This window comes from Arvicanthis niloticus, chromosome 6 (assembly GCF_011762505.2).
Source record: "Arvicanthis niloticus isolate mArvNil1 chromosome 6, mArvNil1.pat.X, whole genome shotgun sequence".
In the NCBI taxonomy this organism is placed as follows: Eukaryota; Metazoa; Chordata; class Mammalia; order Rodentia; family Muridae; genus Arvicanthis; species Arvicanthis niloticus.
The window spans coordinates 554,734-580,779 of NC_047663.1; the positions used below are offsets into that span (position 1 = coordinate 554,734).

The window sequence follows — 26,046 nt, forward strand, 5'->3', positions numbered from 1 at the left end:
GAATTAAACAAAACTGTTTAGGATCTAAAAATGGAAGTAGAAACAATAAAGAAATCTCAAAGGGAGACTACCCTGGAGATAAAAAAACCTGAGAAAAAGACCAGGAGACATAGATGCTAGCATCACCAACAGAATACAAGAGATAGAAGAGAGAATCTCATGTGCAGAAGATACCATGGAAAACATTGACAAAACTGTCAAAGAAAATGTAAAATGCAAAAAGCTCCTAACCCAAAACATCCAGGAAATCCAGGACACAATGAGAAGGCCAAATGGCTTTAGCTGAGTCACCTTGCTGTCCACCAACTTGCTGTACCTGATTAAACACTTTATTGCACTAGGATTTTTTTCCAAGACAGGATTTCATTGTGTAGCCTTGACTTCCTGGAACTCTTGCTTTGTAGCCCATGGTGGCCTCGATTCAGAGAGATCCATTTGTCTCTGCTTCTGGAGTGCTGGGATTAAAGACTTGGCTACAAGAGGATTCTTAATTCTTTTGCTTATTTATAGCCAAAATATGACTCAGTTGCAAATATTTACCTGATAATGACATACACTTTATCACTAGAATATATTTTATGAAGACACGTACTGTAAAATGCTGACATAAACCCGAGCCTATGACTTTAATGGGACTACCCATTTCTTAGGGGACACTCACTGAACCCCACTGGAGTCTTTTCGTGGAATATGTTAACCATTTCTAAACTAAAGCTCTTAGTTGTAATATTAAAAAGAATTTGAAAGGTATGAGTCTCCTTTTCCCTTGAAGTCTGGTGAATACAGTCATCACTAGAACTTCAGTTCAAAAAAATGTATTCACTACAACTTTCATGGAAGTAAATTCATCTTTTCTTCCTTTAAACAGGGCAGCTTGAGACATGCACAAGCAACTTGACAAACCATGAATGAAATATTAGTTTTTATAGAATTGTTTCATAACTGTTTAAGTTTTGAAAGCAAGTGTTGTTTTACCCTGTAATTTTAGGATAGATTCATTAAGAAACATTATCAAGGGATGGAGAAATGGCTCAGGGGTTAGGACCACTGACTTCTCTTCCAGAGGTCCCGAGTTCAATTCCCAGAAACCACGTGGTGGCTCACAGCAATCTATAATGTGACATTCTCTTCTGGTGTGTCTGAAGACAACTACAGTGTATTCATATGCATAAGGTAAATAAAAAATCTTTTAAAAATGATCTTTTTAAAAGAAACATTATCAAACCTATTATCAAAGCTATTTGGTGTCTAATAATGGGCTTAGTGCAGCTTTTTTTTTTGTTCAGAAATACTATACCCCTGAACTTCAAGAGAAAAAAAAAATACCTGCACTAAAACTTTGCCATTGGTAAGCCACTGAGCTGACGTGCAGCAGGGCAGGGTAGGACATGATAGGGGTGAATGGACTTTCCCCTCTACCCTCTGAAGGTTTGCTGGAATAAAATGTCTAAGATAAATGTGAGAAAAGTGTGTAAATGCATTAGTGTCCTTAAGTACAGCCCAAAGTGATTCAGAAGCTTCGGGGCCCCACTCTTTCTAGGGGAAGTGAAATACAGGAAATGTCAGAAAATGGCATGCTGGGCTTTTCTCTTGTTGAGCTCTTTTGTTTTGTTTTTATTGTCAACCTTACACAAGTGAGACTCATCTTCAAAGAGGACTTCTCCATTGAGAAAAGGCCTCCATCAGACTGACCTGTGGGCAAATATGTAGAGAATTTTCTTGACTAATTATTAATGTGAGAAAGCCCAATGAATTGTGGGTAATGTGACCCCTGTGTAGGTAGTCCTTGGTCATATGAAAAAACAAGCTGAGCCAACCATGGGAAACAAGCAGCAAACATTCCTCTGTGGTCTCTGCTACAATTCCTGCTTCCAGATCCCTGCTTGCCAGGGTTACTGCCATGATCTCCCTTCATGATAGACTATAAGTTGTGAGATAGAATAAATAAACCCCTCAAGTTGGTATTGATCATGATGTTTATCACAGCATAGAAAACAAATTAGAACAAACAGTAAAAATCATTTAGGGAAAGTCACAGGCTTAAAGAATACACAATAGTTAGGGACAACATGCATTTGCTTTGCAAACTTGGTGGGTAATATTGTGTCCAGTCTTTGAGAACATCCCACCTGAGGGCTGGCTTCACTACATCTGATGCAAATCTGACAGAAGGTGGAGGACAGTTAGAGGAACACCTGCTGCACTGTGTGTGTCTTCTAGCTCTTAACTGCTAAATCACAACCTGTATTTTTTTTTAACAGCATCTGTTGTTTGTGATAGTCCTTACCAGGTAATGTGATACAATTTTAAAACAAGTTATTTCTTTCTTCACTAAGAGAAGCAGTTATGGTGCTGGAGAGATGGCTCAGTGGTTAAGAGCACAGACTGCCATTGAAGAGGACCAAGGTCTGGTTCCCAGCACCCACACTGGAAGGTTCAAAACTGTTTCTAATTCCAGCTCCAGGGGACCAGACACTTTTAGTCTCTGAGGGTGCCCCCACACTCCCACATACATACTAAAAATAAATAATTAAAAAAAGAAAAAGCAGTTGTCAGATTGCCTCAATATTGCATTTTATATGATATTTTTTATTTTTAAAAACAGATAAAAAGATGGGTTGAATATTATTAGCCAAGTTCAGAGTTAGCAAGACCAAGTGAAAGGGTGTCATTGAAATCAACCCAAAATACTAATTAGTAGAGTTGTCTTAGTCTCAACCTCTCATTATTTCTAATGATGTGGGGGGGGGGATGGTTTACCAGGGCACACTTACTGTTGTCACCTATCCTGCATAGGCTCCCTAATAACGCTAACACCAGTGGCAGAAATGGTAACTAATGTTTGTTTATTTAGTGTCTGTTAGGTTACAGGGCCTGCACAGTTTGACATATTTCACCCCTAATTTTGCTGCAGTAATCATGAAAGGCTTGTGCTGTTTAGTCAGTCTTACAGATGAAGGTTCTAGAATGCTATCTAGTACGCCATTGGCCTAGGACTCAGAGCTGGAATCTGAGTCACTCAATATTGGATGCTAAGTGTTGTTTATTACCTATCCTGTCTTGAGGTGACTCACAGTCTAGGAGTAATAAACTGATGTTTGTTACATGAAACTTTAGTCTAAATATCTAAGGAAGCAATGAGCATCTTTTCGTATGCCAGCATGAATTTAAACATCTTTCCACAGCCAAAGATGAAACATTTAGTGAAGAAAAAAATCCTCGCATGTTGCAGGCCATCACCAGTGCAGTCAGGGGTTTCACATGTCCCAGCCTCAGAAACATACTTTTTAAAAGAGATATTTGAGGACAAAGGAAGCATCTAATGCTTCTTGTGAAAGTACATATGATTAATCAATCCAAACAGGCATAAAATTTCATTCTGTAAAGTTTTGTAAAGGAAACTAATCAAGTGCTGCCTGGGAGTTACTGCTGTGCAGACCACTCGGGCCTCACTATGAGTCTGCCTTCTCAGCACTTCAGAGCCAACAGCTGCCTCCACTGCACGAAGTCACTCAAAGGAATGTCCTTTGAGATTTCAACAGATACCTTAGAAAAGACCTTGGTAGACATTTTAATGTTACTTTATTTTGAAGATACACGTATATAAATGCAGTGAAACAGTTAAGAAACTGACCAAAGTCGATCAACATTGCTGTTACTGAGTTGCAGCTACACAGGAACCAGCTTCCCTATCACTTTATGGTGAGGGAGGATCTATTATTCTTGTAAAATATACATAATATAAAAGCTATCATTTTTATCTTTTTAAGTTGATAGTTGAGTGGCATTAAGTACATTCACACCATTGTGAGATTATGATTCCCATACATCACCAGAATTCTTTTACCATTTCAAACAGAAATTCTATACCCAGTAATACTAACTCTTCACTTCTCCCTCTCACAGCCCTTGACAACCATCATGCTATTCTCCGTTGCTACCAATTTGATGTCTCTAGGCTCCTTATACAAATAAAAACCATATAATATTTGTCTCTTGGCAACTGGGCTATTTCTTTTTGTATAAAATCCTTGGGGCATCTATGTTCTGACATGTGCCACAGCTTTTAGTCTGAATTATGTTCCATTTGTATACAGTGTGTGTTCATGTATGTTTATATGCATTTCTTCATCAAATGTTGACCTTTGGTACTGTTCCTCAGGTAATATCCACCTTGTTTTTGAAGCTGGGCCTCTCACTTGAGATCAATAATTTAGCCTAGGGTCTTGACAATGAATCCCAGGGCTCCACCTGTCTCCACCTCACCAGAGCTGGGATTACTGGCAGAACATCATATGCTTGACTGGTGTTTTTGAGTTTTGTCATATGCGTGTATGTCATTATGTATATGTGTGATTGTGTGTTTCTGAAAAAACAGCTTGGATCTATAGTAAAGTTTTCAAAAATGTTTTAATAAATATTTATTATACTGAATAATGGGATTTATTATAGCATTTTCATGCATGTATGTAATGTATTTTGATATTATTCCCTAACTCCCTTAATTTCTCTTGGGATTACATTGATTCTGTAGATTGATTTTGGAAATATAGCCATCCCATGAGCATGCAAGGTCTTTCCATCTTCTAGTGTCTTCTTTCTCTCTTCAGTATCTAAAGTTTTCATTGTATGTCTTTCACTTCCTTGGTCAGGTTTAATTCTAGAGATTTTTTGCTTGATTTTTTAAAGTGTTTTGAATGGGATTATTTCCCTGATTTCTTAGTACATTTTTCATTGTTTTATAAGGCTACTGACTTTTATATGACATTTTTGTATTCTGCCATTTTGTTGAAAGTATTTATCCATTCTTTAGTTTTTCTGGTGGAGTCTTTGATGCATAGAATTATACTATCTGCAAACAGAGATACTTTGACTTCTTCCTTTCCATGTTATATTCCTTTTATTTGCTTTATGTTGTTCTAGCTAAGATTTTTCAGTATCATCTTGAATAAGAGTCAGGTAAATGGGAACCCTTGTTATCTTCATTTACTATGTCAGGTTTGCCATATATATTATTATGGTGAGATATGTTTCTTACATTCTGAATTTCTTTGGGATGTTTGACATGTTGGTTTTGTCAAAAGACTTCCATGTCTTTCAAGATGTCATATAATTTCTATTTGATTAAAAACAAGAGATCATTTGTGAAATTTATGAAATTTATTGACATATTCAATCATCACTACATCTCTGGAATAAACCAGTTTGATCATGGTGATTTCTTGATATATTATGGAATCAAGTTAATATATATATATATATATATATATATATATATATATATATATGAGAGATTGGTCATTAATTTTTTATTTTGTTTTGATCTGGTTTTAGTATAGGGCTAATAGAAGCTTAATAAGAATGTGGTAATGTACCCTTCCTTTGCTATTTAATAGAATAGTTTCAAAAGCATTTTTGTTATTATTTCATTGAAGGTCTGGTAATTTTTTAATTGGTAAATATTCGATTACTGCTTCACTTTTATTGCTATGAACTGGTAATTTTTTAATTGGTAAATATTCGATTACTGCTTCACTTTTATTGCTATGAAGCTGCTCAATTTTTAAAATATATTTATGATTTACTTTTGGTAGGTAATATACATCTAAAAATCTATGTATTTTATTTTACAGTTTTGAAATTCATTGGAATATACAATTTTAAGAGAAGACCTAACAATTTTTTTGAATTTGATTAATATGTGTGGTAATAGCTCTTCTTACCCTACAGTTTATTTATACTTGGACTTTATACCTTGATTTTTGTACTTAATTGTTTGAGAATTTTATATGTGAATACTATATTTATCTTTTTCATCCCTCCATTTCCCCCAATTAACCCTTGCCATTTCTCCCTCAAATTCATGCCTTCTATTCCTTTTTTCTTACCCTAACCCTTATGCCTAACACTAAACCCTAACCCTAACAACCCTAACCCTCTAATCCTAACAACCTTAACCCTAACCCCTAAACATAAAGTAACCCTATCCTTAACCTAACCCTTAACCTTAACCCCTAATCCTAACCTAACCCTTAACCCTAACCCTAACCCTCTACCACCAACCCCTCTAATCCTAACCTAACCCTTCCCTGACCTGAAACTTGTATAGTAAGTCTAACCCCTAAATTTAACTAACCCTAGCTTAAACCTAAACCTACATTCTGTATCAGTTGATACAGTTCAGCCACAAAAGGAAAGCTCCTATTTCTAAATCCCAGTTCATTAAAAGATTCAAGTATAACTTTTCATAGATATTTTTGATTTTCAATTTTAAAAGCTCCAAGGCCTGATACAGATCAGTAGCTCTAATCCTTTAATCCTAAAGGCTTGATTACAATAAAATACTTGTCATCTGCAAGTCTGGTATTCTGAAGTGAGATCAAGTAGACTTATAACACAAAGGCTTTACCATATTGAGTACATTCATAAGGTTTCTCTCTAGTATGTATTCTTTTCTGAACTTGGAGATAACTGTGAAGGGCAAGGGGTTAACAACATTGCTTCTATTCATAGGGTTTCTCTCCCTAATGAATACTTTCATTATAATGAGGACTACAGAAATGTGCAAGTTTCATCATATTCAATACATTCATAGGGCTTCTCTCCAGTGTGATTTCTTTCATGCCTTTAGTCTGAATTTGATTTTTAGTGCTATGAAAAGACACCATGAACAAGGCAACATTTAATTGGGGATGCCTTACAGATTCAAAGGTGCAGTCCATTATCATTAAGGGGGCAGCGTGGCAGTGTTCAGTGCTGGAAGAGCTGAAAAACCCATCCCTACAGTGACTCAATTCCTCAAATAAGGCCACATCTCCTAATAGTGCCAATTTCTCATTGGCCAAGCATACTCAAACCACCATCTTTGAAGATCACTGACTTGCAAACGCTTTACCACACTGGTTACATACATAAGGTTCCTCTCCATATGTGTTCTTTTATATATTTGGAGATTACTTGGTTATGAAAAGGCTTTTCCTCAATGATGAAATCCATAGGGTTTCTTTACAGTATATATTCGTCTATGAATTCAGAGACTACTCACCTGAAATACGACCTTACCATATTGATTAAATTCATGCAGTTTTTTTCCCCAGTATGTGAAATAATCATTAAATGTGAAAAGCTTTACATTGATTACATTTGTAAGGTTTCTCCTCAGTATGAATTTTTTCATGCCTTTAAAGATGAACATAAAAGAGATTTACTACATTGATTACATTCATACGGCTTTTCTCCAGTATGTGTTCTTTCATGTATTTGGAGACTACAGTGCCAGGGACCCCACCCCCACCCCCCGCTTGGGGATAAGAGGAGGAGAGAAGCTGCTTATTCTTTCTTCTCCTCCTCCATCTGTCTGTTTCTTCTTGAGGCAGCCCCTATGCTACTGTAGCTGATCTGCAGTCAGCAATCCTGTGGCCAGAAACTGGCACTTGTAACCCAGCCCTAATATCAGCAAGGGGTTAAATAGCTTTGTGCTAACATAAAAACTTCTTCTGAGGGTAAGAGACTGCAGGCTAGGGTGATTAACACCTGCAGCCCAAGAGCAGAGGATTAGGCAATGTGGCCTTTGTTCTATCTCAGCAGGAACTGCTGGGCTCTAACTTACATCTGCTAGTCTGAGGTCCCAGGAAGAAAAGACACTTAGAAAAGTTGCTATAGAGTTTATTAAGTGTAAAAAGTATCTTATGAAAGCTATCTGAGGGGAAACGTGGAAAGGTCCTGAATGGGGAAGAAGAAAAGATTCTAACAAAGTAAAAATTCTAAGGGAGAAAAATTCTAGGTAGGGGGAAAGGGTGACGGGGTCTTAACTGATTCCGAACTCGTTAATCCCCCCCCCCCAACTCTTTGTCTTCAGTATTTATATACCATTCAGAGTACATGATCACATGTTACAAAGTTCATCACAAGTTCATACCAAAATTCAAATCATAAATTGAAATAGAAGTTTACAACACAGAATGTTTATATGAATACCCATTAGGAGTAATTATCTAGCTAGACATTCATCACCTGTCTAGCTCCACAGGTTTGCAGAAAGTTTGAAACTATAAATTAGTGAAGTTTTGTATAGATAACCCAGGCAATATTTTCTCTTCTGTCCTGGTACCTATAATAAATCGTGGATTTCCTCTAGTGACCTAGGTTAATTGTTTTACAACCTCTTGGAATGTGCTCTGAGCAGGAGAAGGTCCAGTTACTATCTCTCTCGGTGCAAGTAACTGATAACACTCGGGAGACTGGCAGAGTTCTCATTGCAGTTTGACTATGCCTGAGGGACTTAATAGCAGTCCTGTTGTAAAAGAGCTTAGTAATCACTTTTAGGAATTCTTATACGATCATCATTAAGACTTAAGAAGTCATCTATTTGCCTATGTAGTATCACTACAAGACAGTCCATCTTCATGGATCTGCAGAGATTTGCTACAAAGGGGTGTGCTATTGCTTAGTGATAGTAGCATATATCTAATAATAATAATAATAGGAAAAGCATATTAATAGCAGAAATCTTTCCTAAAATCACGTCCACCACAGCCTTGCTAATGGGGCACACTCGTCGCAGATTATATAATAATCCGAGGCAAGCATTTCAGGATGATCATCTGCCAATTATTAGCTTGTCCCATTATGGCTCCTGACACTACAGTATTGTGAAAAGGCTTCAACACATTCATTGTATTTCTAAAGTTTCTCTCCAGTATGCTTTCTTTTATGTACTTGGAGATTATTTGATTGTGAAAAAGCTTTACCACAATGATTGCATTTATAGGGTTTCTCTCCAGTATGCTTTCTTTTATGTACTTGGAGATTACTTAGTTGTGAAAAAGCTTTACCACATTGATTACATTCATAGGGTTTCTCTCCAGTATGCTTTCGTATATGGTTTTGAAGACTACTATGACATGTAAAAGCTTTACCACATTGATTACATTCATAGGGTTTCTCTCCAGTATGCTTTCTTTTATGGTTTTGAAGATTACTATGACATGTAAAAGCTTTACTACATTGATCACATTTATAGGGTTTCTCTCCAGTATGTTTTCTTTTATGTATCTGAAGATAATTATGATGTGCAAAGGCTTTACCACATTGATTACATTCATAGGGTTTTTCTCCAGTATGTGTTCTTTCATGGTTTTGAAGACTATAGTGACAGGCAAAGGCTTTACCACATTGATTACATTCATAGGGCTTTTCTCCAGTATGTGTTCTTTTATGGTTTTGAAGATTACTGTGACATGCAAAGGCTTTACCACATTGATTACATTCATAGGGCTTTTCTCCAGTATGTGTTCTTTTATGGATTTGAAGATAACCATGATATGCAAAGGCTTTACCACATTGATTACATTCATAGGGTCTCTCTCCACTATGTGTTCTTTTATGTATTCTGAGATTTCGTGGACTTGAATAGGATTTACCACATTGATTACATTCATAGGGTTTTTCTCCAGTATGTGTTCTTTTATGGTTTTGAAGACTATTATGACATGTAAAGGCTTTACCACATTGATTACATCCATAGGGTTTTTCTCCACTATGTGTTCTTTTATGGTTTTGAAGATTACTGTAACATGCAAAGGCTTTACCACATTGATTACATTCATAGGGTTTCTCCCCAGTATGTGTTCTTTTATGATTTTGAAGACTACTATGACATGAAAAGGCCTTACTGCATTGATTACATTCATAGGGTTTTTCTCCAGTATGTGTTCTTTTATGTATTTGAAGATAATTATGATATGCAAAGGCTTTACCACATTGATTACATTCATAGGGCTTCTCTCCAGTATGTGTCCTTTTATGGTTTTGAAGACTACTGTGACATGCAAAGGCTTTACCACATTGATCACATTCATAGGGCTTCTCTCCCGTGTGTGTTCTTTCATGACTTTGAAGTCCACCATGATATGTAAAGGCTTTACCACATTGCTTACATTCATAAAGTTTCTCTCCAGTATGTTTTCTTTCATGACTTTGAAGACTACTATGACATGCAAAGGCTTTATCACATTGGTTGCATTTATAGGGTTTCTGTCCAGTATGTGTTCTTTTATGGATTTTGAGAATACATGGTTGTGAATAAGAATTACCACATTGATTACATTCATAGGGTTTCTCTCCAGTATGTGTTCTTTTATGGTATTGAAGACTACTGTTAGATGCAAAGGCTTTACCACATTGATCACATTCATAGGGCTTCTCTCCCGTGTGTGTTCTTTCATGACTTTGAAGTCCACCACGATATGTAAAGGCTTTACCACACTGATTACATTCATAAGGTTTCTCTCCAGTATGTGTTCTTTTATGTATTTTGAGATGACTGGAACATAAAAAGGCTTTACCACATTGATGACATTCATAAGGTTTCTCTCCAGTATGTGTTCTTTTATGTATTTGAAGGTGACTGTGTCGTGAAAAGGCTTTATCACATTGATTGCATTTGTAAGGTTTCTCTCCAGTATGAATTCTTTCATGCCTTCGAAGCTGACCATGGCATGCAAAGGCTTTACTACACTGCTTACATTCATAAGGTTTCTCTCCAGTATGTGTTCTTTTATGTATTCGGAGATAACTCTGTCGAGAATACACTTTGCCACACTGATTACATTCATACAGCTTCTCTCCAGTATGTGTTCTTTTATGGGTTCTGAGATAACTGTGTTGTGAAAAGGCTTTATCACTTCGATTACATTTATAGGGTTTCTCTTTAGTACATGTTCTTTCATGTATTTGGAGAATACTGTGATGTACAAGGGATTCACCATATTGAATACCTTTATAGGGTTTCTCTCCAGTATGACTTCTTTCATGCCTGCAAAGATAATTGGAAAATGTCAAAGCTTTACCACATTCATTATACTGATGAATCTTATTATCTGTAGGAATTAATTTTACAATTCAGTCTAGTTGTAAAGAAGAATCAGATCTTAAGGTTTCCCCTTCATTATGGGTTGCATTGCTTCTTGGAAGATACCTGTAATGGTAAGAGCATTTATTACAAGGCTCACATCTATAGTGTCCTTTTTCTCTATGAGATTTTTCACATATTTGAAGAGAACTGGTAGAACTCACAGCTTTACCACACTGAATGCATTTATAAATTTCTTATTTTCCTATAGTGCAAAATACACTACATTTGCATATATAATTTGCAATGGAAACAGGTCAGAGAAAAATTTCCACATCCCAAATACTCACAGGGATTTTCTGCCGTATGAGTTTGTGGATATATTCCCAATGACGTTGGAAAACTAACTATAAACTTGTATCACACTAAGAAGTCTACTCAAATGGGAGATATCTTCTAACTGTTCTCAGAGAGAGAGAGAGGTACATTGCTTCTTTTAATATCCCTAGGCTCAAATGGCCTGTATCCATTGTGACACATGATATACCTACTAAATGAAATATTTCCACATTGCAGTCATAGAGTTTGACGTTTTGTTCATCGAAGACGTGGTATAGGAATTAAAGTTTCTCCTCAACAATGTTCTTGACTCTCATAAACTGCCTCTCTCACTAACCTTAGCAATGTTACTACAGGTATATGAGCAACACCAGCTTTTCTATGGAATATTTCCTTATTAGAAGGTTTTGGACATATGTACCTATTCAATGTATGTATCTTTTAGAATATGTGAGTGGTATGAATCTAAATAGATTGCCAAGTCTGCAGAGTAGCTGCAATGTGTCTAGTAAATGGTAATATATGATGAGGCACCGTTTTCTTGTCTTTTTTCTCAGAGGAATGCCTTGAAAATACAAATCAGACACCTGACACTGAGGTTCATGGATTTTTGAGAATTTAATAATCATCAATATACTTAAAGAAGTGCTTTTTGTACACTGTTGTTTTCCTTTATATGTACAGGACACATTAAAATTCTTCAGAGGCATATTCATACCAACTTGCACATGAAAAATTACCTTACATGTCTTCTAGAACTTTGACAATGCTCTTCAATATTATGGGCTTCCCAATTGTAACCTAAAATATAGTAACAGAAAAGGTATGAATTATTATTAGAAATTAGGAAAAATTTAACTTACTATCTTCAGTGAACCTGATTTATTCACCTCAGTCTTTCTCGTTTTCAAGTGAAATTACAGAGGAGCATCAGTCACAAAGAAACAGTTGTTTCTTTATTTGAAAAAGTGAAAGAAAATTCAGTGTCTTACCTATATCGGTGAGGTTCCTGTAGGTCTCCAGCATCACATCTCTGTAGAGACTCTTCTGTGAAGGATCCAGCAATGCCCATTCTTCCCGAGTGAAGTTCACATGCACATCATCATAGGTCACTGAATTCTAAAATATCCCACAAATGAAACCATGACACAGACAGCATGATACAGACGACACTATAAATGTATACTTCAGTGACAATATATTCACATAATTCTGCTCCATTTATTTCTTGATCCAGAAGTGCTAATGCAATCACCAAATCATCTTATAAGTAAACTGTATAATGAGGTTCACCTCTCTCATTGTTTCACTCTTTGAATAGGATATATAGTCTTGCAAGAGAAATGCCAATTGACAGAGTGTGAGTGTGTGTGTGTGTTTGTGTGTGTGTGAGAGAGGGGGGGGGGGCTGCCTTTAATCCTAGCATTCAGGAGGCAGAGGTGGGTGTATCTCATTGAGCTGGATGCCAGACTGTCCAGGACAGCCAGAGATACATTTTAAGACCCTGTCTCCCCCGTAAAAATCAATCAAACAAGAAAGAGAAAAATAACCCAAAGGTTTTTACTGAAGTTCCCTCAAAGACAGTTCTGTATTCATCTTCCAAAATCTTGAAGTGCCCCAGTTAAAAGTGTAACATTAATAGGATCTTACTAAAAGGGGATATGTGTTTAAACAGTTATAAATGGACAGATGAAAACATTAGCAATTTAAATGTTGATCCTAAGTCAGCAACATAGGGCAGGAGAGATAGCTCAGCAGAGATGTGCTCTTCCTGGTCTTGCAAATAACTGGGCTCAATTGTCAGTACTTACAAGGAGGCTCACAACTATTCATTATTCCAAGTACAAAAAGCCTGAGGCCATCTTCTGAGTACTATGTGGACCAGGCACACATGAGGTGCATATTCATGCATACTGGCAAAATATATTAATTTAAAAAATCGATTAAACACAACAGGTAGAAAGAATGTTATGTGCCTGCAACTTAATGACTCAGAAAGTTCAGGCAGTATTAGTGTCATGAATACATACCATCCTGAGAAATAGAATATTCTGCCAGATTTCAAAATTCACATGGATGAAGATCAATACAACAGCCTATATATAACACGTGCCAAAATCTATATTTCATGTCCATCAGTCAATAATATAAAAACAAACAAACACACAAAAATCCATCTTGACCCACATTTAATCCCAGCATGCTGGAGCCAGAATGAGGTGGAACTTTAAGTTTGAGGCCTGCATGTTCTATATAACTACCTACATAGAGAAACTTTGTCTTCAAAAACAACAAAATTAAAAATATAAAAACACTAGGCTCACAAAATAGTTTAACACTGAAAAGCAACTGCTTCTACTGCATCTTATGTGATTTAGGGATAGAGTCTTGCCAAGAGCCATCTAGGAGAAGCTAAAAACTAGCAGGTGATCTTCCTGAGATAGTTCTGCCATGGATTTGCCTCTCTAGGCAGGGCCTAGGAGATTACATTTGAGGAAATATTCCTGCTACTAATATGTCTTCCCGTTGTAATTATTAAATATGTAACACTCACTAGGTATTCAGCTACCCTTTTGAGTGGATTTCTGCAGACCTAAGAAGATGCACTACCTTGTAATTATGTTATATAGGCAAATATATAATGAGTCTATGGAATTCCTAATTTGATTCAAATAATTTTAGGAAGAAAGTTTTTAGAGATGGTCTTAATTGCTAGAAAGATGTAATAAAGTTAGAATCAAGAATAGATTGTGTTCACTTTTCATAATAGTAAGCAAAAGCTGCATAATAAAGAATTCAATGAGCTTCCATAATTGCATTAAAAAGAGAAATATACTTGGGACAATGTTGTGTTAAAGAAAAAACATTTAGGTACAAGGATAAAGTCACCGATGTGCACTGTGCCGCACATGGCAAGGTCATGTAAAAAGTGTTGCTTTGAACTTATGATGAACATATTATAATGAAACAATTCTTTGAACTTAATATCAACATCCTTCTGTAACTCCCATTTTATGTAACATTTTATTTCTGAGGTAATTTTCTAAAGAACTTTCTGTCTAAGAAGGTATAAAAAGGTCAGAGAAAAGAAATGAAGTTATTGGTTGAATGGTTTGGCTTGAAGAGCTTTGCCCCATCCATCCAACCACCCACCCACCCATCCAAATGTGTATGTCCATCTATATGTATGTATATAGGTATATGTGCATATATGTAAGCATGTGCATACTTGTGGAGTTGATTGTGACAGACGGTTGGGTCCAGCCAGAGTGTGGGTGTATGAATGTTTGAATATGTACGTGTCTGTGCATATTTGCCTGTATAAAGAATCTTAATCATTTTCCTTTCCTTCCTCTCTGGTTCACCAGCTTAGCCAGAGAAGCTTTGGCTGACTCATCAGAGAAAGGGGCACTAGCAACAAATCCTTTTACTTAACTCCCTGCTGCTAAACAGCATGTGCCAATCGCTAGATATTAGCACTTATTAAAGCACAGGCAATAAAGAGTTAACATTTTAGTGCCTAAGGAACCACAGGACAGTTAGAAAGAGTTTCCCTAGTGCTTATATAGCATAAAGAGTTGCGTAAAGCACAGAGTTAATGAGAAAAGAAGCCATAATTTTTTAACCATAGAATAAACAATAAAGTTTTTAGAATTTTTAATAATTTATCAGAAAGCATTCAGTATAATTAGAGACCTAGAAGGCCAGAGACCATCAGTCTTTAAAACTATGTCTGGAGACCATCTTTAAAGCTACATCTGACACTGTGTCCCATTTCAAGCCCATTCCTGGCTGGGCAGGCTCCCAGCAAATTTTATAATGGTAAAGGCATAACAGAATGGAAAGGAAGCTCACTGACCTGTTTCAACCACAACACAGTAGACACAAAACACAGAAAATGGGTTGAGTCTGTTGAGTCTATAGACATTCAAATCCCATCCCCAATAAGGAATCTGGGAAGGCTCCTGCTACAAAAGCGTCTATAAACTTCCCAAAGAAGGCCGCAAAGAAGAGACAAATGTTTAAGACATCGTCCTATCTGGGAGCTTTTTAACTCAATCAACTACATCCTGACCCTGGTCACCTTAGGCTCATGGTCATCCCAGGAAAAGAATGCATTTAATCTAACTTCAATGATCTGCAAGACCTGCAAGAGTCTGCAAGAGCTCATACACTGTTCAAATGCCAATAATCTTTTCTGACACTCAAGACAATCTCTTGATTACTACATCTTGTAAAATCAGAAAGCATGTTATATCTTTCAAACATACAATGGCACAGAATACCGCTTCCCATTCCAATGGAGAGGAATCTGTACATAGTGAGGCAAGATTGAACCAAAGCAAGAAACTCAGCAGGGCATACACCAAATCCTGCAGCTCTATGTGAGACACAAGGGGCCTCAGTTTCAAAGGGCTTAGATGGCCCTATCCCTGCACCTTCTCATATGTCTCTCAGTTTAGTTACTTGCACTTCCTTTAAGCAGCTCTCCATGGCAGGTGTTTCACAGCTTAGGTATCTCAACATCTTGTCTCAAAATGCAACTCTGGCTTCATCCTCACAGGTTCATGCAATGCATTTTCACAGTGTCCTTCCACACTGGGGCTCTGACTCTGCCACAGGGGAAGAATCCATGACCTTAAATTTTGCATCTTTTTGTTTCCAGAACTTGGTTATGCTCTCAAGTTTGTATTCTAAATTGGGATGGACCCTGCCACGGTTGAACCACAGTTGGGGCAAGTTTTGTATGAAGTCCCTTCCAGGGACTAGGAATCACTTTGCCTACTCCCCCTTCCATTCATTGAAGGCTTAGCAGAAGGGAGTGTTTCCCTTAGGGCAATAGTTTAGGCTTCTAATCCTGAGTAAGGACCTTCTTTTTAATGGTGATAATCTCTTTGAAAATTAGGCCTCTGTTTCAGCATCTGGCTGCCACCTGAAACTACTCAGAGCAGGTTTTCTCTACAAAACAGACTTTGCATTTATTTCAGCCCACCTGTTTGTTTTCTTTCTTTTTCTTTTTTTTTCATTGTAGTCCTGAAGGAGTCACTGGTAATACTCATCCAAGAGATTCAATATTCCATCTAAGAATTCAGCCCATTATTTTTTAATTCTGCCTGCCTTAATTTCTCAGATCATGGGAAGAATAAGAAGGATTTTGGGTCAAAATAATACATAATTGGATTATAGCTAAATTTTTCTTGTAGTATATTTTCTAATGAAATACAATGACATGGACTTCTTTCTGCATTACTGGCAAGACTCAGATATTCTAGGTACCACAACAAAAGCTGACTGAGCTCTGAGTATAGCTTTCTATGCCGTTTGTCGTCTCAAGTGATGATGTTTTCCACATTCCTCCAAAAGGGAACATTTCCAGGTTGTGTCCAGCAGCAAAATCATTTTTTGCGTATGATTTTCTTTTGTTGTTCTAGCTTGCTACTATGCTGTTGCTGTGATTGAATCCTCTACACAAAAGCATTATCTCAGGTAATGAACAAATCCACTTATTTGGTCCTGTCAGATCACAGTCCATCATCTTGAGAGCTTAGGATTGAAACTCAAGCTTCAAAAAGGAAGGCAAAACCCATGGCAAACATTGTTTCCTGACTTGCCCTTTTGCTTGGTCACTGTCTGATGCTCAGCTAGTCTCTCATCCAGCCCAGGCCCACTTGCTTAGGGATCCTGCCACCCTCAGTGGACGAGCCTTCCCACACCAATCATCACTCCACACAATCTCTCACTGACACAGCATCCAGCCATTTTGATGAGAACATGCCTCAAGTGAGGCTCCCTCAAATGACTGTAAGCTCTAAAATTTTGACAACTGAACCTACTTAGGACACACAGACAATAATATATGAGAAAGTTTAAAAAACAAAACAAATTCAATGTGCTAACCATATCAATCACTTCAGTAGCAAAAATCCAAACACTGATGATTGCAAGAATTGGAAAGCATAGTTTTGCCAAGAAATGAGAAGAGTCAAGCCTTCAGGATCAGGAAGAAGAAACTAAAACTGAATCTCCACAGAACGCCCCCCAAACTATGAAAAACTCAAGTTTTACTATAACATGATATAGTAAATGTTCAGAAGACAAAAACAGGTGAAGGTCTATCATTTCATAAGGAAACAATAATACAATTGGATTATAATGACTAAAATCACACAACATAGCTAACACCACTGATTTAAAAAAAAACAGAAAAACAGAGCTATAAGGCTTTTAAACAACTACAAGATTACAATAATAATAATAATAATTACAGGCCAGCATTCATCCTGTGCACTCTGTTTCTCCTCTTTGCCAGAAATGGATTGGAAGTGGCTAAAGGCCAGTCAATTGGACAAAGAGGCAGCTTCAAGAATGGGAAAAGATTTATTTTTATATTTATTTATTTATTTATTTATTTTACCAAATCCACATTGTACAGAGATCTAATATGCAAAATATATAAAGACCTTAAGGAACTAGATGTTACAAAGCAAAAACTCCAACTAAAAAATGGGGTATAGACCTAAACAGAAAATTCTGAACAGAAGAATCTCAAATGGCCAAGAAAGACTTAAAGAAATCTTCACCATCTTAGTCAATAGGGAAATGCCAATAAACTACTTTGAGAATCCATCTTACATGTCAAAATGGCTAAGAACAATAATACACATGACACCTCGTGCTGGCAAGGGTATGAGAAAGGTGAACAATTCTTCAGTGCTTCTGGGAGTGTAAACTACTATAGCCACTATGGAAATCAGTACTTCCTCAGAATTGTGGTTCCTCAGAAAACTTAGACCTTAAGACCCAGCTATACCACTCTTTGGCATGTATCTAAAACATGCTCCATCCTCCCATAAGGGCACATGCTCAACTATGTTCATAGCATATTTATTCATACTAGCCAGAAACTGAAAACAAGCTAGATATCCCTCAATTAAAGAATGGATAAACAAAATTTAGCTCATTCACATATCATTCAGCTGTGGTATTTATTTATAAAAAAAAAAAAAAAAAAAAAAAAAAAACGACATCATGAATTTACAGGCAAATAAATGGAACTAGAAAAAAAAAATCACACTAAGTGATATAACCCAGACCCAGAATGACTGATATGATATGCGTTCACTTATACAAGGATATTTTCAATTAGATAAATAATAACCAAGCTACATTTCACAAACCGAGAGAGGTTAGGTAAAGAGGAGAGCTATAGAAAAGAAGCATGGATCTCCCTCCAAAGGGGAAATAGAACAGTGTCAGTGAGTAGACAAGGGTTTGATGGTGAGGGGGATCAGTTGGGGTTGTGGGATAGGATGAAAGGAGAGAGCACACTGCAGGGAGAAACAGCTGGAATTAGGGGGCATTTGGGGATTAGTGTAGAAACCCAGTGCAATGGCAACTTCCTGGAATCTATGAGGGTGAGCCTGACAAGGACTCCTAGGAATGGAGGATGTGGAGTCTCAACTGACCATCCTTTGACGCCAGGCAGGGCTTCAGTGATGGTAATGGGTTACATTTGGTTGAGCTGTTGGCCAAGAAGGTCTCTTGGAGATCCGTGAAAAACCCATGCTGATGCTAAGACAAAACTTGGCTCTTCGAAAACTGACAGCAGGGCCCCATCACTGAGGACAAATTCTACACAGCTCTGCTGAATGTAGAGGTCAAGCTTCACCCCTATGTTCTAGCCTCTTGTAGGAGACAAGGTACTCTACAGGCTACAGAAAGAGACCTGGACACCAACCCAGCTACAAAAACCCTCTACTTACAATTGGTCCTTCCTGCAAGATGTGCTGGACCATAACAGTAACAAACTTGTTTGAGTGGTCAACCAATGTTTGGTTTAACTTGAGGCCCAGGACATGAAGGGGATCCATGACTAACACTCTCTGGATTTCCAGGATCCATATGGAGAGTTAAATGGCAAGCATGGGGCCAGCATGGGTCTGTGCCAGGTCCTCTACTGATGTTATGGCTGTTAGCTTGGTGTTTTGTTGGACTCCTAACAGTGGGAGCAGGTGTAGCTCTGATTCTTTTCCTTGATCCTGAGACTCTTTCCTTCCTATTGGTTTTGCCTTGCCCGGCCTCAATGTGAAGGCTTTCGCCTTGTCTTTTCCTATGTTGTTTTGTCCTGTTTAGCTGTCTTCTCTTGGAGGTCTGCTGCTCTCTGAAGAGGAAATGGGGGTGTGGGGTGGATCTAGGGGAGAGGAGAATAGGGGAGGTGGTGGTGGGAGGCTAGAAGGAATGGAGGGAAGGGAAACATAGGTCAGAATATATTGTATGAGAGAAGAATATATCTTCAATTATAACATTAATTCAATATTGCTTAAATGAAAATGCAAAGAAGGAAAAGAGCAATAATGAACAAAGAAAAGCAAAATAGTGATGACAGGGACAGCATGACTGTGACACATACAGAACAAGATACAGTTCTTGTTCTGCTTGTGTAGATGGTGAAAATCACACAGGGGTGTAAAAGTATCTTTTATTTGCCTGATGTAACTGTAATCTCAGAGGCTTACTTCCTTCATCTGCTAACCTAGGCCTAGTCTTGGAAGCTTCTAGCCTCTGTGCAATCTTATCTAGGTTTAGAATGTTTTCAGCCTCTGAGACTTAACTGCTGAATAAACTCACCCTTTCTTTTTCTTAATGAATTCTGGCTGGTTGGTCAACTCAGCTGTTCTGGCTCTAAACTCCTCTCCACATTAAATGATTCAAACTGGCTTCTTTCATTTCTGACTGAATTGCTTCGATTGGCCTCAAACTAACTCTACTGTTCTGTTCTAGTCTTCTGGCTCCTTCTCATTCTCTGGCTAGTTCTATCTTCACCTGTGTCTAGCTTGTTCTTTCTTTACCCATCTCTGTAAAACTGCCCCCTCCTCTCTCCCTCTGCACTGCTTCCTCCTATGTGTGTTCTCTTTCTTCTGTCTTCTCTACAGAGTTGGGCACATCCTAGTCTGACACATCTTTCTCTCATTCATTAGACATCACTTTCAAACACAGGTGCTTCCTTCTAAAACTAACTTTACCTTCATCGTTTGGGTTTAAAAGTAGGTGAGCCCTAAATTGTTATTTTCCAAACCTCCAACTACTATTAATCTTTCTTCCCATGCTCTAAATAAAGCTCTCTCTGTATGAAGGTGATAAGAGAGGTAGGCCCTGTCTGTGCAGCTCCCCATGCCTCCTTGTGACCTCACCCAAACCCAGCCACACGGAGCCCACACACAAAACAATGTTGAGGAATAATTTAACGTCTGTTTCCTGACACATGGATTCTGTCACATGATGTGGAAACTTCCTTACCTACCTGCACACCTCCATGCACACCTGAGAAACCTCTGTATTTCAGAAACTCCTTTTGTACCCTGGAACTGAATTTCCCTGAATCACACCATTCATTGAAGCCAGTGGTAGGGGAAAGGTTAAAGGATTTTAATCAAATATTGCTGAAGGACGATTCTTATCATCTCCTTTCTACCAGTGTCTAAACGACTTGTAAAATTTATCACACAAAAATGAATGCACAATGCAATGTTCAGAGCTTCTAGAAACCAGACCTTTGATTTTTCAAATCTGTCTTCCCACTGCACACCAGAAGTAGTGCTATGTGTGCACACTGGGCAGTGATAGTATAAGCAACACAGCTTCCTATGGCCAGAGCTGCAGAGCCTCCTCCCCTCCCCCCGACCCCGCCATAGGGAATCCACACTCAGGCAGGCTGAGAGGCCAAGGCCCTCTGCCCAGGTCACCACATGTACCAACAGTACCACAGTCTGTTTCAAGGTCCATCCAAATCCAATCAGATTGAACCCTGATAGCTTAGCCAACCTGCTTTTCCTGGTGTGTGCCATACTCACCGTGGTATGGCTTGTGGGCTCCCTCTCAGCTCTCTGATGAATTGCATCAGAGGAGAATTTGCAAAGAACCTGCAAGCTCCCTCTCACTTGTGCTCCTTCTGATTGCTAGCCTGTCCAGAGGAGAATAACAGCTCCCTTACTGGAGGAGTAGAGGTAAAATGACTCAGCACAGGCCTTCCCAGCTCTGCCCTTCCACTTCACCCTAGCAGCAGACAGAATCTTTAGTAGAATCTAGCACTCTCCCAGGGCACCTGCTCACTTTTCAAGGCACAGAGTTCTTGGTGTGTGCCTATTCCAGTACACACTCAATGTACAGTTCAGCCAATCCTTTACTTCACAGCTGGGAAGTCCCGCACCCAAACTTCAGTCAAACTCAAAACAGTGACAACAACTGAACCAAAAAGTGGTTATGAATTTGAAATCAAGGAACAGTAACAAAGTTTATTAGAGATAAAAGGAAGAGCATAGGCAGTGGCAGGGACATCTGGAGAGTGGACATGGCCCAGAGCCATGTCAGGAGAGGGTGAAAGGGACAGGGGGAGAGCCAGACTAAGACACCAGCAGTGTAAACAATAGATGAAAAAGACCAGGTAACCAAAATGGTTGGATTACTTAAGGAAGGGCAGCTGGGAGGACGGCAGCACACTCCCTAAGCTAGAGGGTGGGTATACGGTATACCAGCCATACCCTGTGACAGGCAGGGACTCAGGGATGCTTGGGAGAAGCTGACAGCCAGGTCTACACTCATCTGTCAAACATTTAGAACAAAGAAAAACGTTGAATCAGGCTTTACAGTCCACTATTCTCCAGTGTGTACGAGAGCACACCAAGTACTACTCACACCTTTCCTCTCGGGTCCTGCACCTTCAGACAGAAAAAATAACATTCCTGTTAGGTGCAGCCACGCCAGTTTGTCAAGATCATCTGTAATGGTTGAACTAGTGTTAACTACAGTAATATGGTTTCTGGAAATAAGTTTAGATCTTTATTTAGATATTTGATTGCCCTGCTCTGTGAAAATGGGCATTTTGGACATTTACTGATGGATTAAAATTGATTACTCGACTACCCACTGCTAATGCCAATACTGTCAGAGCAGGAAAGCTCCTGCCTTCTTTCTGTCCCTCCTATGCTATGACCACACCAGCTTCAAGGGTGGTCACTGACCTCAGTTCTTACAGAGGTCCCTCTTTATTTCTAATTCCCCTGTAAATGTCAGAGAGGTAAGACACTCATTCACTGCTCTCTCTTTTGTCTCACTGACCAATCAGCACCCAACCCTGAGGCGTTGCAGGACTGTCTTCCAGGCACTGGACAGCGGGGCAGGATTAGGTGTTTAAAGCAATCTTAACTATATAGCATGAGGCAAGGGTAAGCTACAGAAGATATTGTGCTAAGCAGAAACAAATAATCAAAGCACTTGAGTAAAAGGAATACAATTCTTGATGACCAGAGACATTGGAGAATAGAAACAAATAAGAGATTAGAACAGTGCTGCATTAAGGAAATGAAATTTAAAAAGCAATACTAGCAATTGACTTCTTTAAAAGGTAATATAATCGAAAAATAAACCTATAGCTATACTAACTGTCAAAAAGAATAGGCCATTCCCTGGTAGATGAATGGCATTAATAACATGTTTGACCATGCCCCCATGTACAATGTTAGCTGAGACCTGTAACCTGACACACACAGCTACAGCCAAAGGCCTGTGTCTCAACCTTCTGAGGTGACTTAACTATGTCAACAAAGATTGTGTCTATCTCCATAAGACAGTCCCCTAATTGGAAATTCAATATTCATGGCTGAACACAACCTCCCCAAATTGTACACCTACCAATCTGGTCTATTTTCACTAATATCCATGAATACATACATGATGCAAAATTAGAAAATCACCACCCTGCCTGAAGCAGGTCCCTTCTTCACAATGGTGACCCCTGCAGCTGACTCCCTTCAGCTTTAGTCTGTGATGTAGCTACTGCTTACCCTGTTTCACCTGCAGTGTACACAGTTAAACTGTTGCTCCTGTTCTGAGCTGAAGGCAGAAGCCATGCTCCACATGTAGATCTTTTTGCTGTTGCTGCCTTGGAGAGCTAATGACTGATTTAAAACTCTGCCATGATATATCCTTTTAACCTAAGGATTTAGGACATTTAATCAGGGCGAAAGCAAGGTCACTGCCCTGGGGAGCAAGAGACTGGAATCAAGGTGACCTGAGTCGAAACAGCTTGTCTCAGAAACATTTTTCTGAAAGGCCCAAGATACAGCTCTTATAGAATATGCCTCCCCAGGGAGAAATCACCCCATACACAACTAAAAGATTAATTAAAAAAAATCTCTTTGATAACTGCTTGCATCCACCTCTGATTTGTAGTGACACTTTTGAGAATTCTGGAATTTTAGTTTCTTTAAAAACACAGAAATATGATAAGAATATGCTTTTGTTATGATCCCAGGTGTAGGGATGTGAGGCTGAGTCTGACTGACTGCAGCCCCTGACCATGATAAGCCTTGTGCTCCAGCAGAAGCATGGGTTTTACCAGCTACAGATTTCTGTGGGGATGTGACATTTGGAATTTTGGGAACTTTTTGGAGGGTACCCCGAAGACCCCGAGAGACAGGATTGGTCTTTTAGGGAGGCTGGTTGTGGTTTGTTAGTAGCTTAAACAAAAGGAAAAAAAATCAAATTCAAGGATGTCTTTCTCCTCTATCCTTGTTTCTCAGCTATCTGGTGTTAGCAGATAACTGAGGGGTAAGAAAAAGAAGAAACCACAAAGCAGCAAAGACCAGCTACAGTGGTTAATGCTAGGAGGAGCCAGCGTAGGACAGATTTTTCATTCCACATATGATCTCCCCCTTAAGTCTCTCTTAGGTTCAGGACCCAGGTTATACTTTTAACAATTTAAACATGGACTGGAGGCTGCAAGTCTAGCCACCTACACAGACTGAAGAGTTACACAGCAAAGATAGCCCCATGATTATTTCTTGAGTACACCAGTTCCCTAAAACAGCAGGTCACTTTTCAGTGATGGGTCTTAAGTGGAAGGTCCCAGATGATGAAAAGCATAGGAAAAGCAGATCAAATGGGGGGGTCTTGGCCAAGCTATGGATTACACTAAGTAAGCTTCTTAAGAAGAATACCATCTTGTATAAACGACTTACATGGGGGAAATGGAAGGACAAAGAGACATCTATGAAGTCAACAGAAAGATGATGAGAGTATGAAGCTAGCAGAAGCATCATACAATGGGACACACTTAGGAGAAGTTCAATCAAACAGTGCTTCACAAGGGGAACTCAGGGTGACTCAGGAACATTCCTGACCAAGTCTGTACTGGCCTTGGGGCTGATAACCACAGCCCCATGCAGTGGGAAGAGCTGTGTTCTCAGAATCTGATGCAACCCCTCCCTTAGACTCTGGCCCCAGACCATCACCACCTGGCATATTCCTGTTTTTTCAGGAGCTGTGTTTTCTCTCTATACCCAAGGGCCTTAGGGAAAGCTCCCAAGGCTTAGGCCTTGGACTGTTACTGTCTCTGACAAATACGTTCCTGGGTTTCAGAAGGAGCTATGTCATTCTCTGTACATGGGGACCTCAGGGAAGGAAAGCCTAGTTTTATTTGTTTTTATTTTTTACTTTTCAAATGGTTGTCACCAGGTGTCATCTTGCCCATGTGGCAGAACTATGCTTTTCTCAAGAAGAAAACTGAACCTTAAGGGCACACCAGGCCTTACTGTTGATTGTGATCCTGTGATGTCTCAGTGAGCAGCTTGTCAGAGGCCTGCTCTTTGATACGGGGATGGGCCTGGTGGCTGGTTGTAAATCAGGGTCGTTTCCTTTGTTATGATTTGGAGCGATCCTGGTGAATAAATGTGTGTATCCTAGCATTCTAATCTCTACCAGGCCTGATTAGCAAACTACTTACCAGTGGGGTGTTTCACAGGCTGTCTTTCCTCAGCTAAATTCTACTTGGCGTGTGAGACCTTCTATCTCCTAAGCCTTAGTAAATCCCTTACATCGTCAATTCTACTCCTTTGCATCACAGCTCAATATTGGACTGCGACCCAACACATGAGATGCCTCTTACCATCTGCACAGAATTAACTCCAAATGGATCGTATACCTTAAATGTTAAATGCTAAGGACAGAAGCTAAGGACAGAACTTATAGAAACTGAGGAGGGGGGGTGTCTCCGAGTTTGGCATTCCGCCAAGAACATTTCTACACACAAGCCACAGTTCCAAATGGTCTGCGCAGATGCAGCCCCCATGGGGAAGTTTTCAGAAGCTACTACTGTGTCCAGCGAGCAGCTAGGACTACAAGCGACCTCAGGTGGCCGCATCTGGCCGCTGGTTCCCCTCCACCCCTCCACCCCCCGCGCCCCCTCCAGCCCCGCCCAGCCCCGGGAAAGACCCACCACACCAGCTCCCGCTGCTCAGCCTCCCGCTCCTCCCCGTTGTTGGCAGTGACCCTGTCCTCACCATGTCGTAACTTCGGAGCTTGTCCGAGAGCACCTCACAGCCCCAGCAGCAGGACGCACAGCACAACACACTGAACCACTGGAGGCAGCTCAGCGGCTAAGCGGAACCTGCCGCACGGCACCCGGAAAGCCCGCCTCCTCTTCTGACTGGCAGGTCCGTCTGAAGGCTCTCATTGGTCAGTGAGTCTTGAGTGACATGAGCACCTCCCTTAACGATTAGCGTTGACTGAGCGATACAGCACAGCGGTTCGCGGCTTAGACTTTTTCAGAGCCAGACCTTTTCCAGATCCGCAGGGATTTGCATTTCAGTAGCACTTGTCCCTGTCCTCCTACAGCCTACCGATCTGTCTCCCACGGGAAGACCCAGCACTCAAGCTTCCACGGTTCAGGCGCCCGCTCCTCCCCTTTGTGGGCAGTGCCCCTGTGCTCACCCGTGCAGACTTTAGACTTTGCCTGAGCTCCCTTCACAGTCTGCACTTCCCTTTCTTCTTCCTGGAATCGAGGTATAAAGCTTGCATAG

At 39.4% G+C, this 26,046-nt stretch overlaps 1 protein-coding gene across 1 annotated transcript; it reads right to left on the reverse strand.

Moving 5' to 3' along the window:
• Window positions 1-7,649: 7,649 nt before the first annotated feature.
• On the reverse strand, window positions 7,650-25,671 carry LOC117709976 (uncharacterized). Its single transcript, XM_034504437.3, has 4 exons — window positions 25,528-25,671; window positions 12,184-12,310; window positions 11,932-11,992; window positions 7,650-10,816 (listed from the first exon to the last, which is right to left on the reverse strand). The coding sequence occupies exons 1-4, from the start codon at window positions 25,528-25,530 to the stop codon at window positions 8,683-8,685; spliced, it is 2,325 nt and encodes a 774-aa protein (XP_034360328.2). The 5' UTR covers window positions 25,531-25,671; the 3' UTR covers window positions 7,650-8,682.
• Window positions 25,672-26,046: the final 375 nt, after the last annotated feature.

Bases quoted from the DNA above. Each gene is read 5' to 3' on its own strand.
- LOC117709976 (XM_034504437.3), bottom strand. The intron at 11,993-12,183 runs GTAAGACACTGA...ACTATATTTTAG, and splicing joins CAGGAACCTCACCGATATAG to GTTACAATTGGGAAGCCCAT. The intron at 10,817-11,931 runs GTAATTTTTCAT...TTATCTTTGCAG, and splicing joins AGTTCTAGAAGACATGTAAG to GCATGAAAGAAGTCATACTG.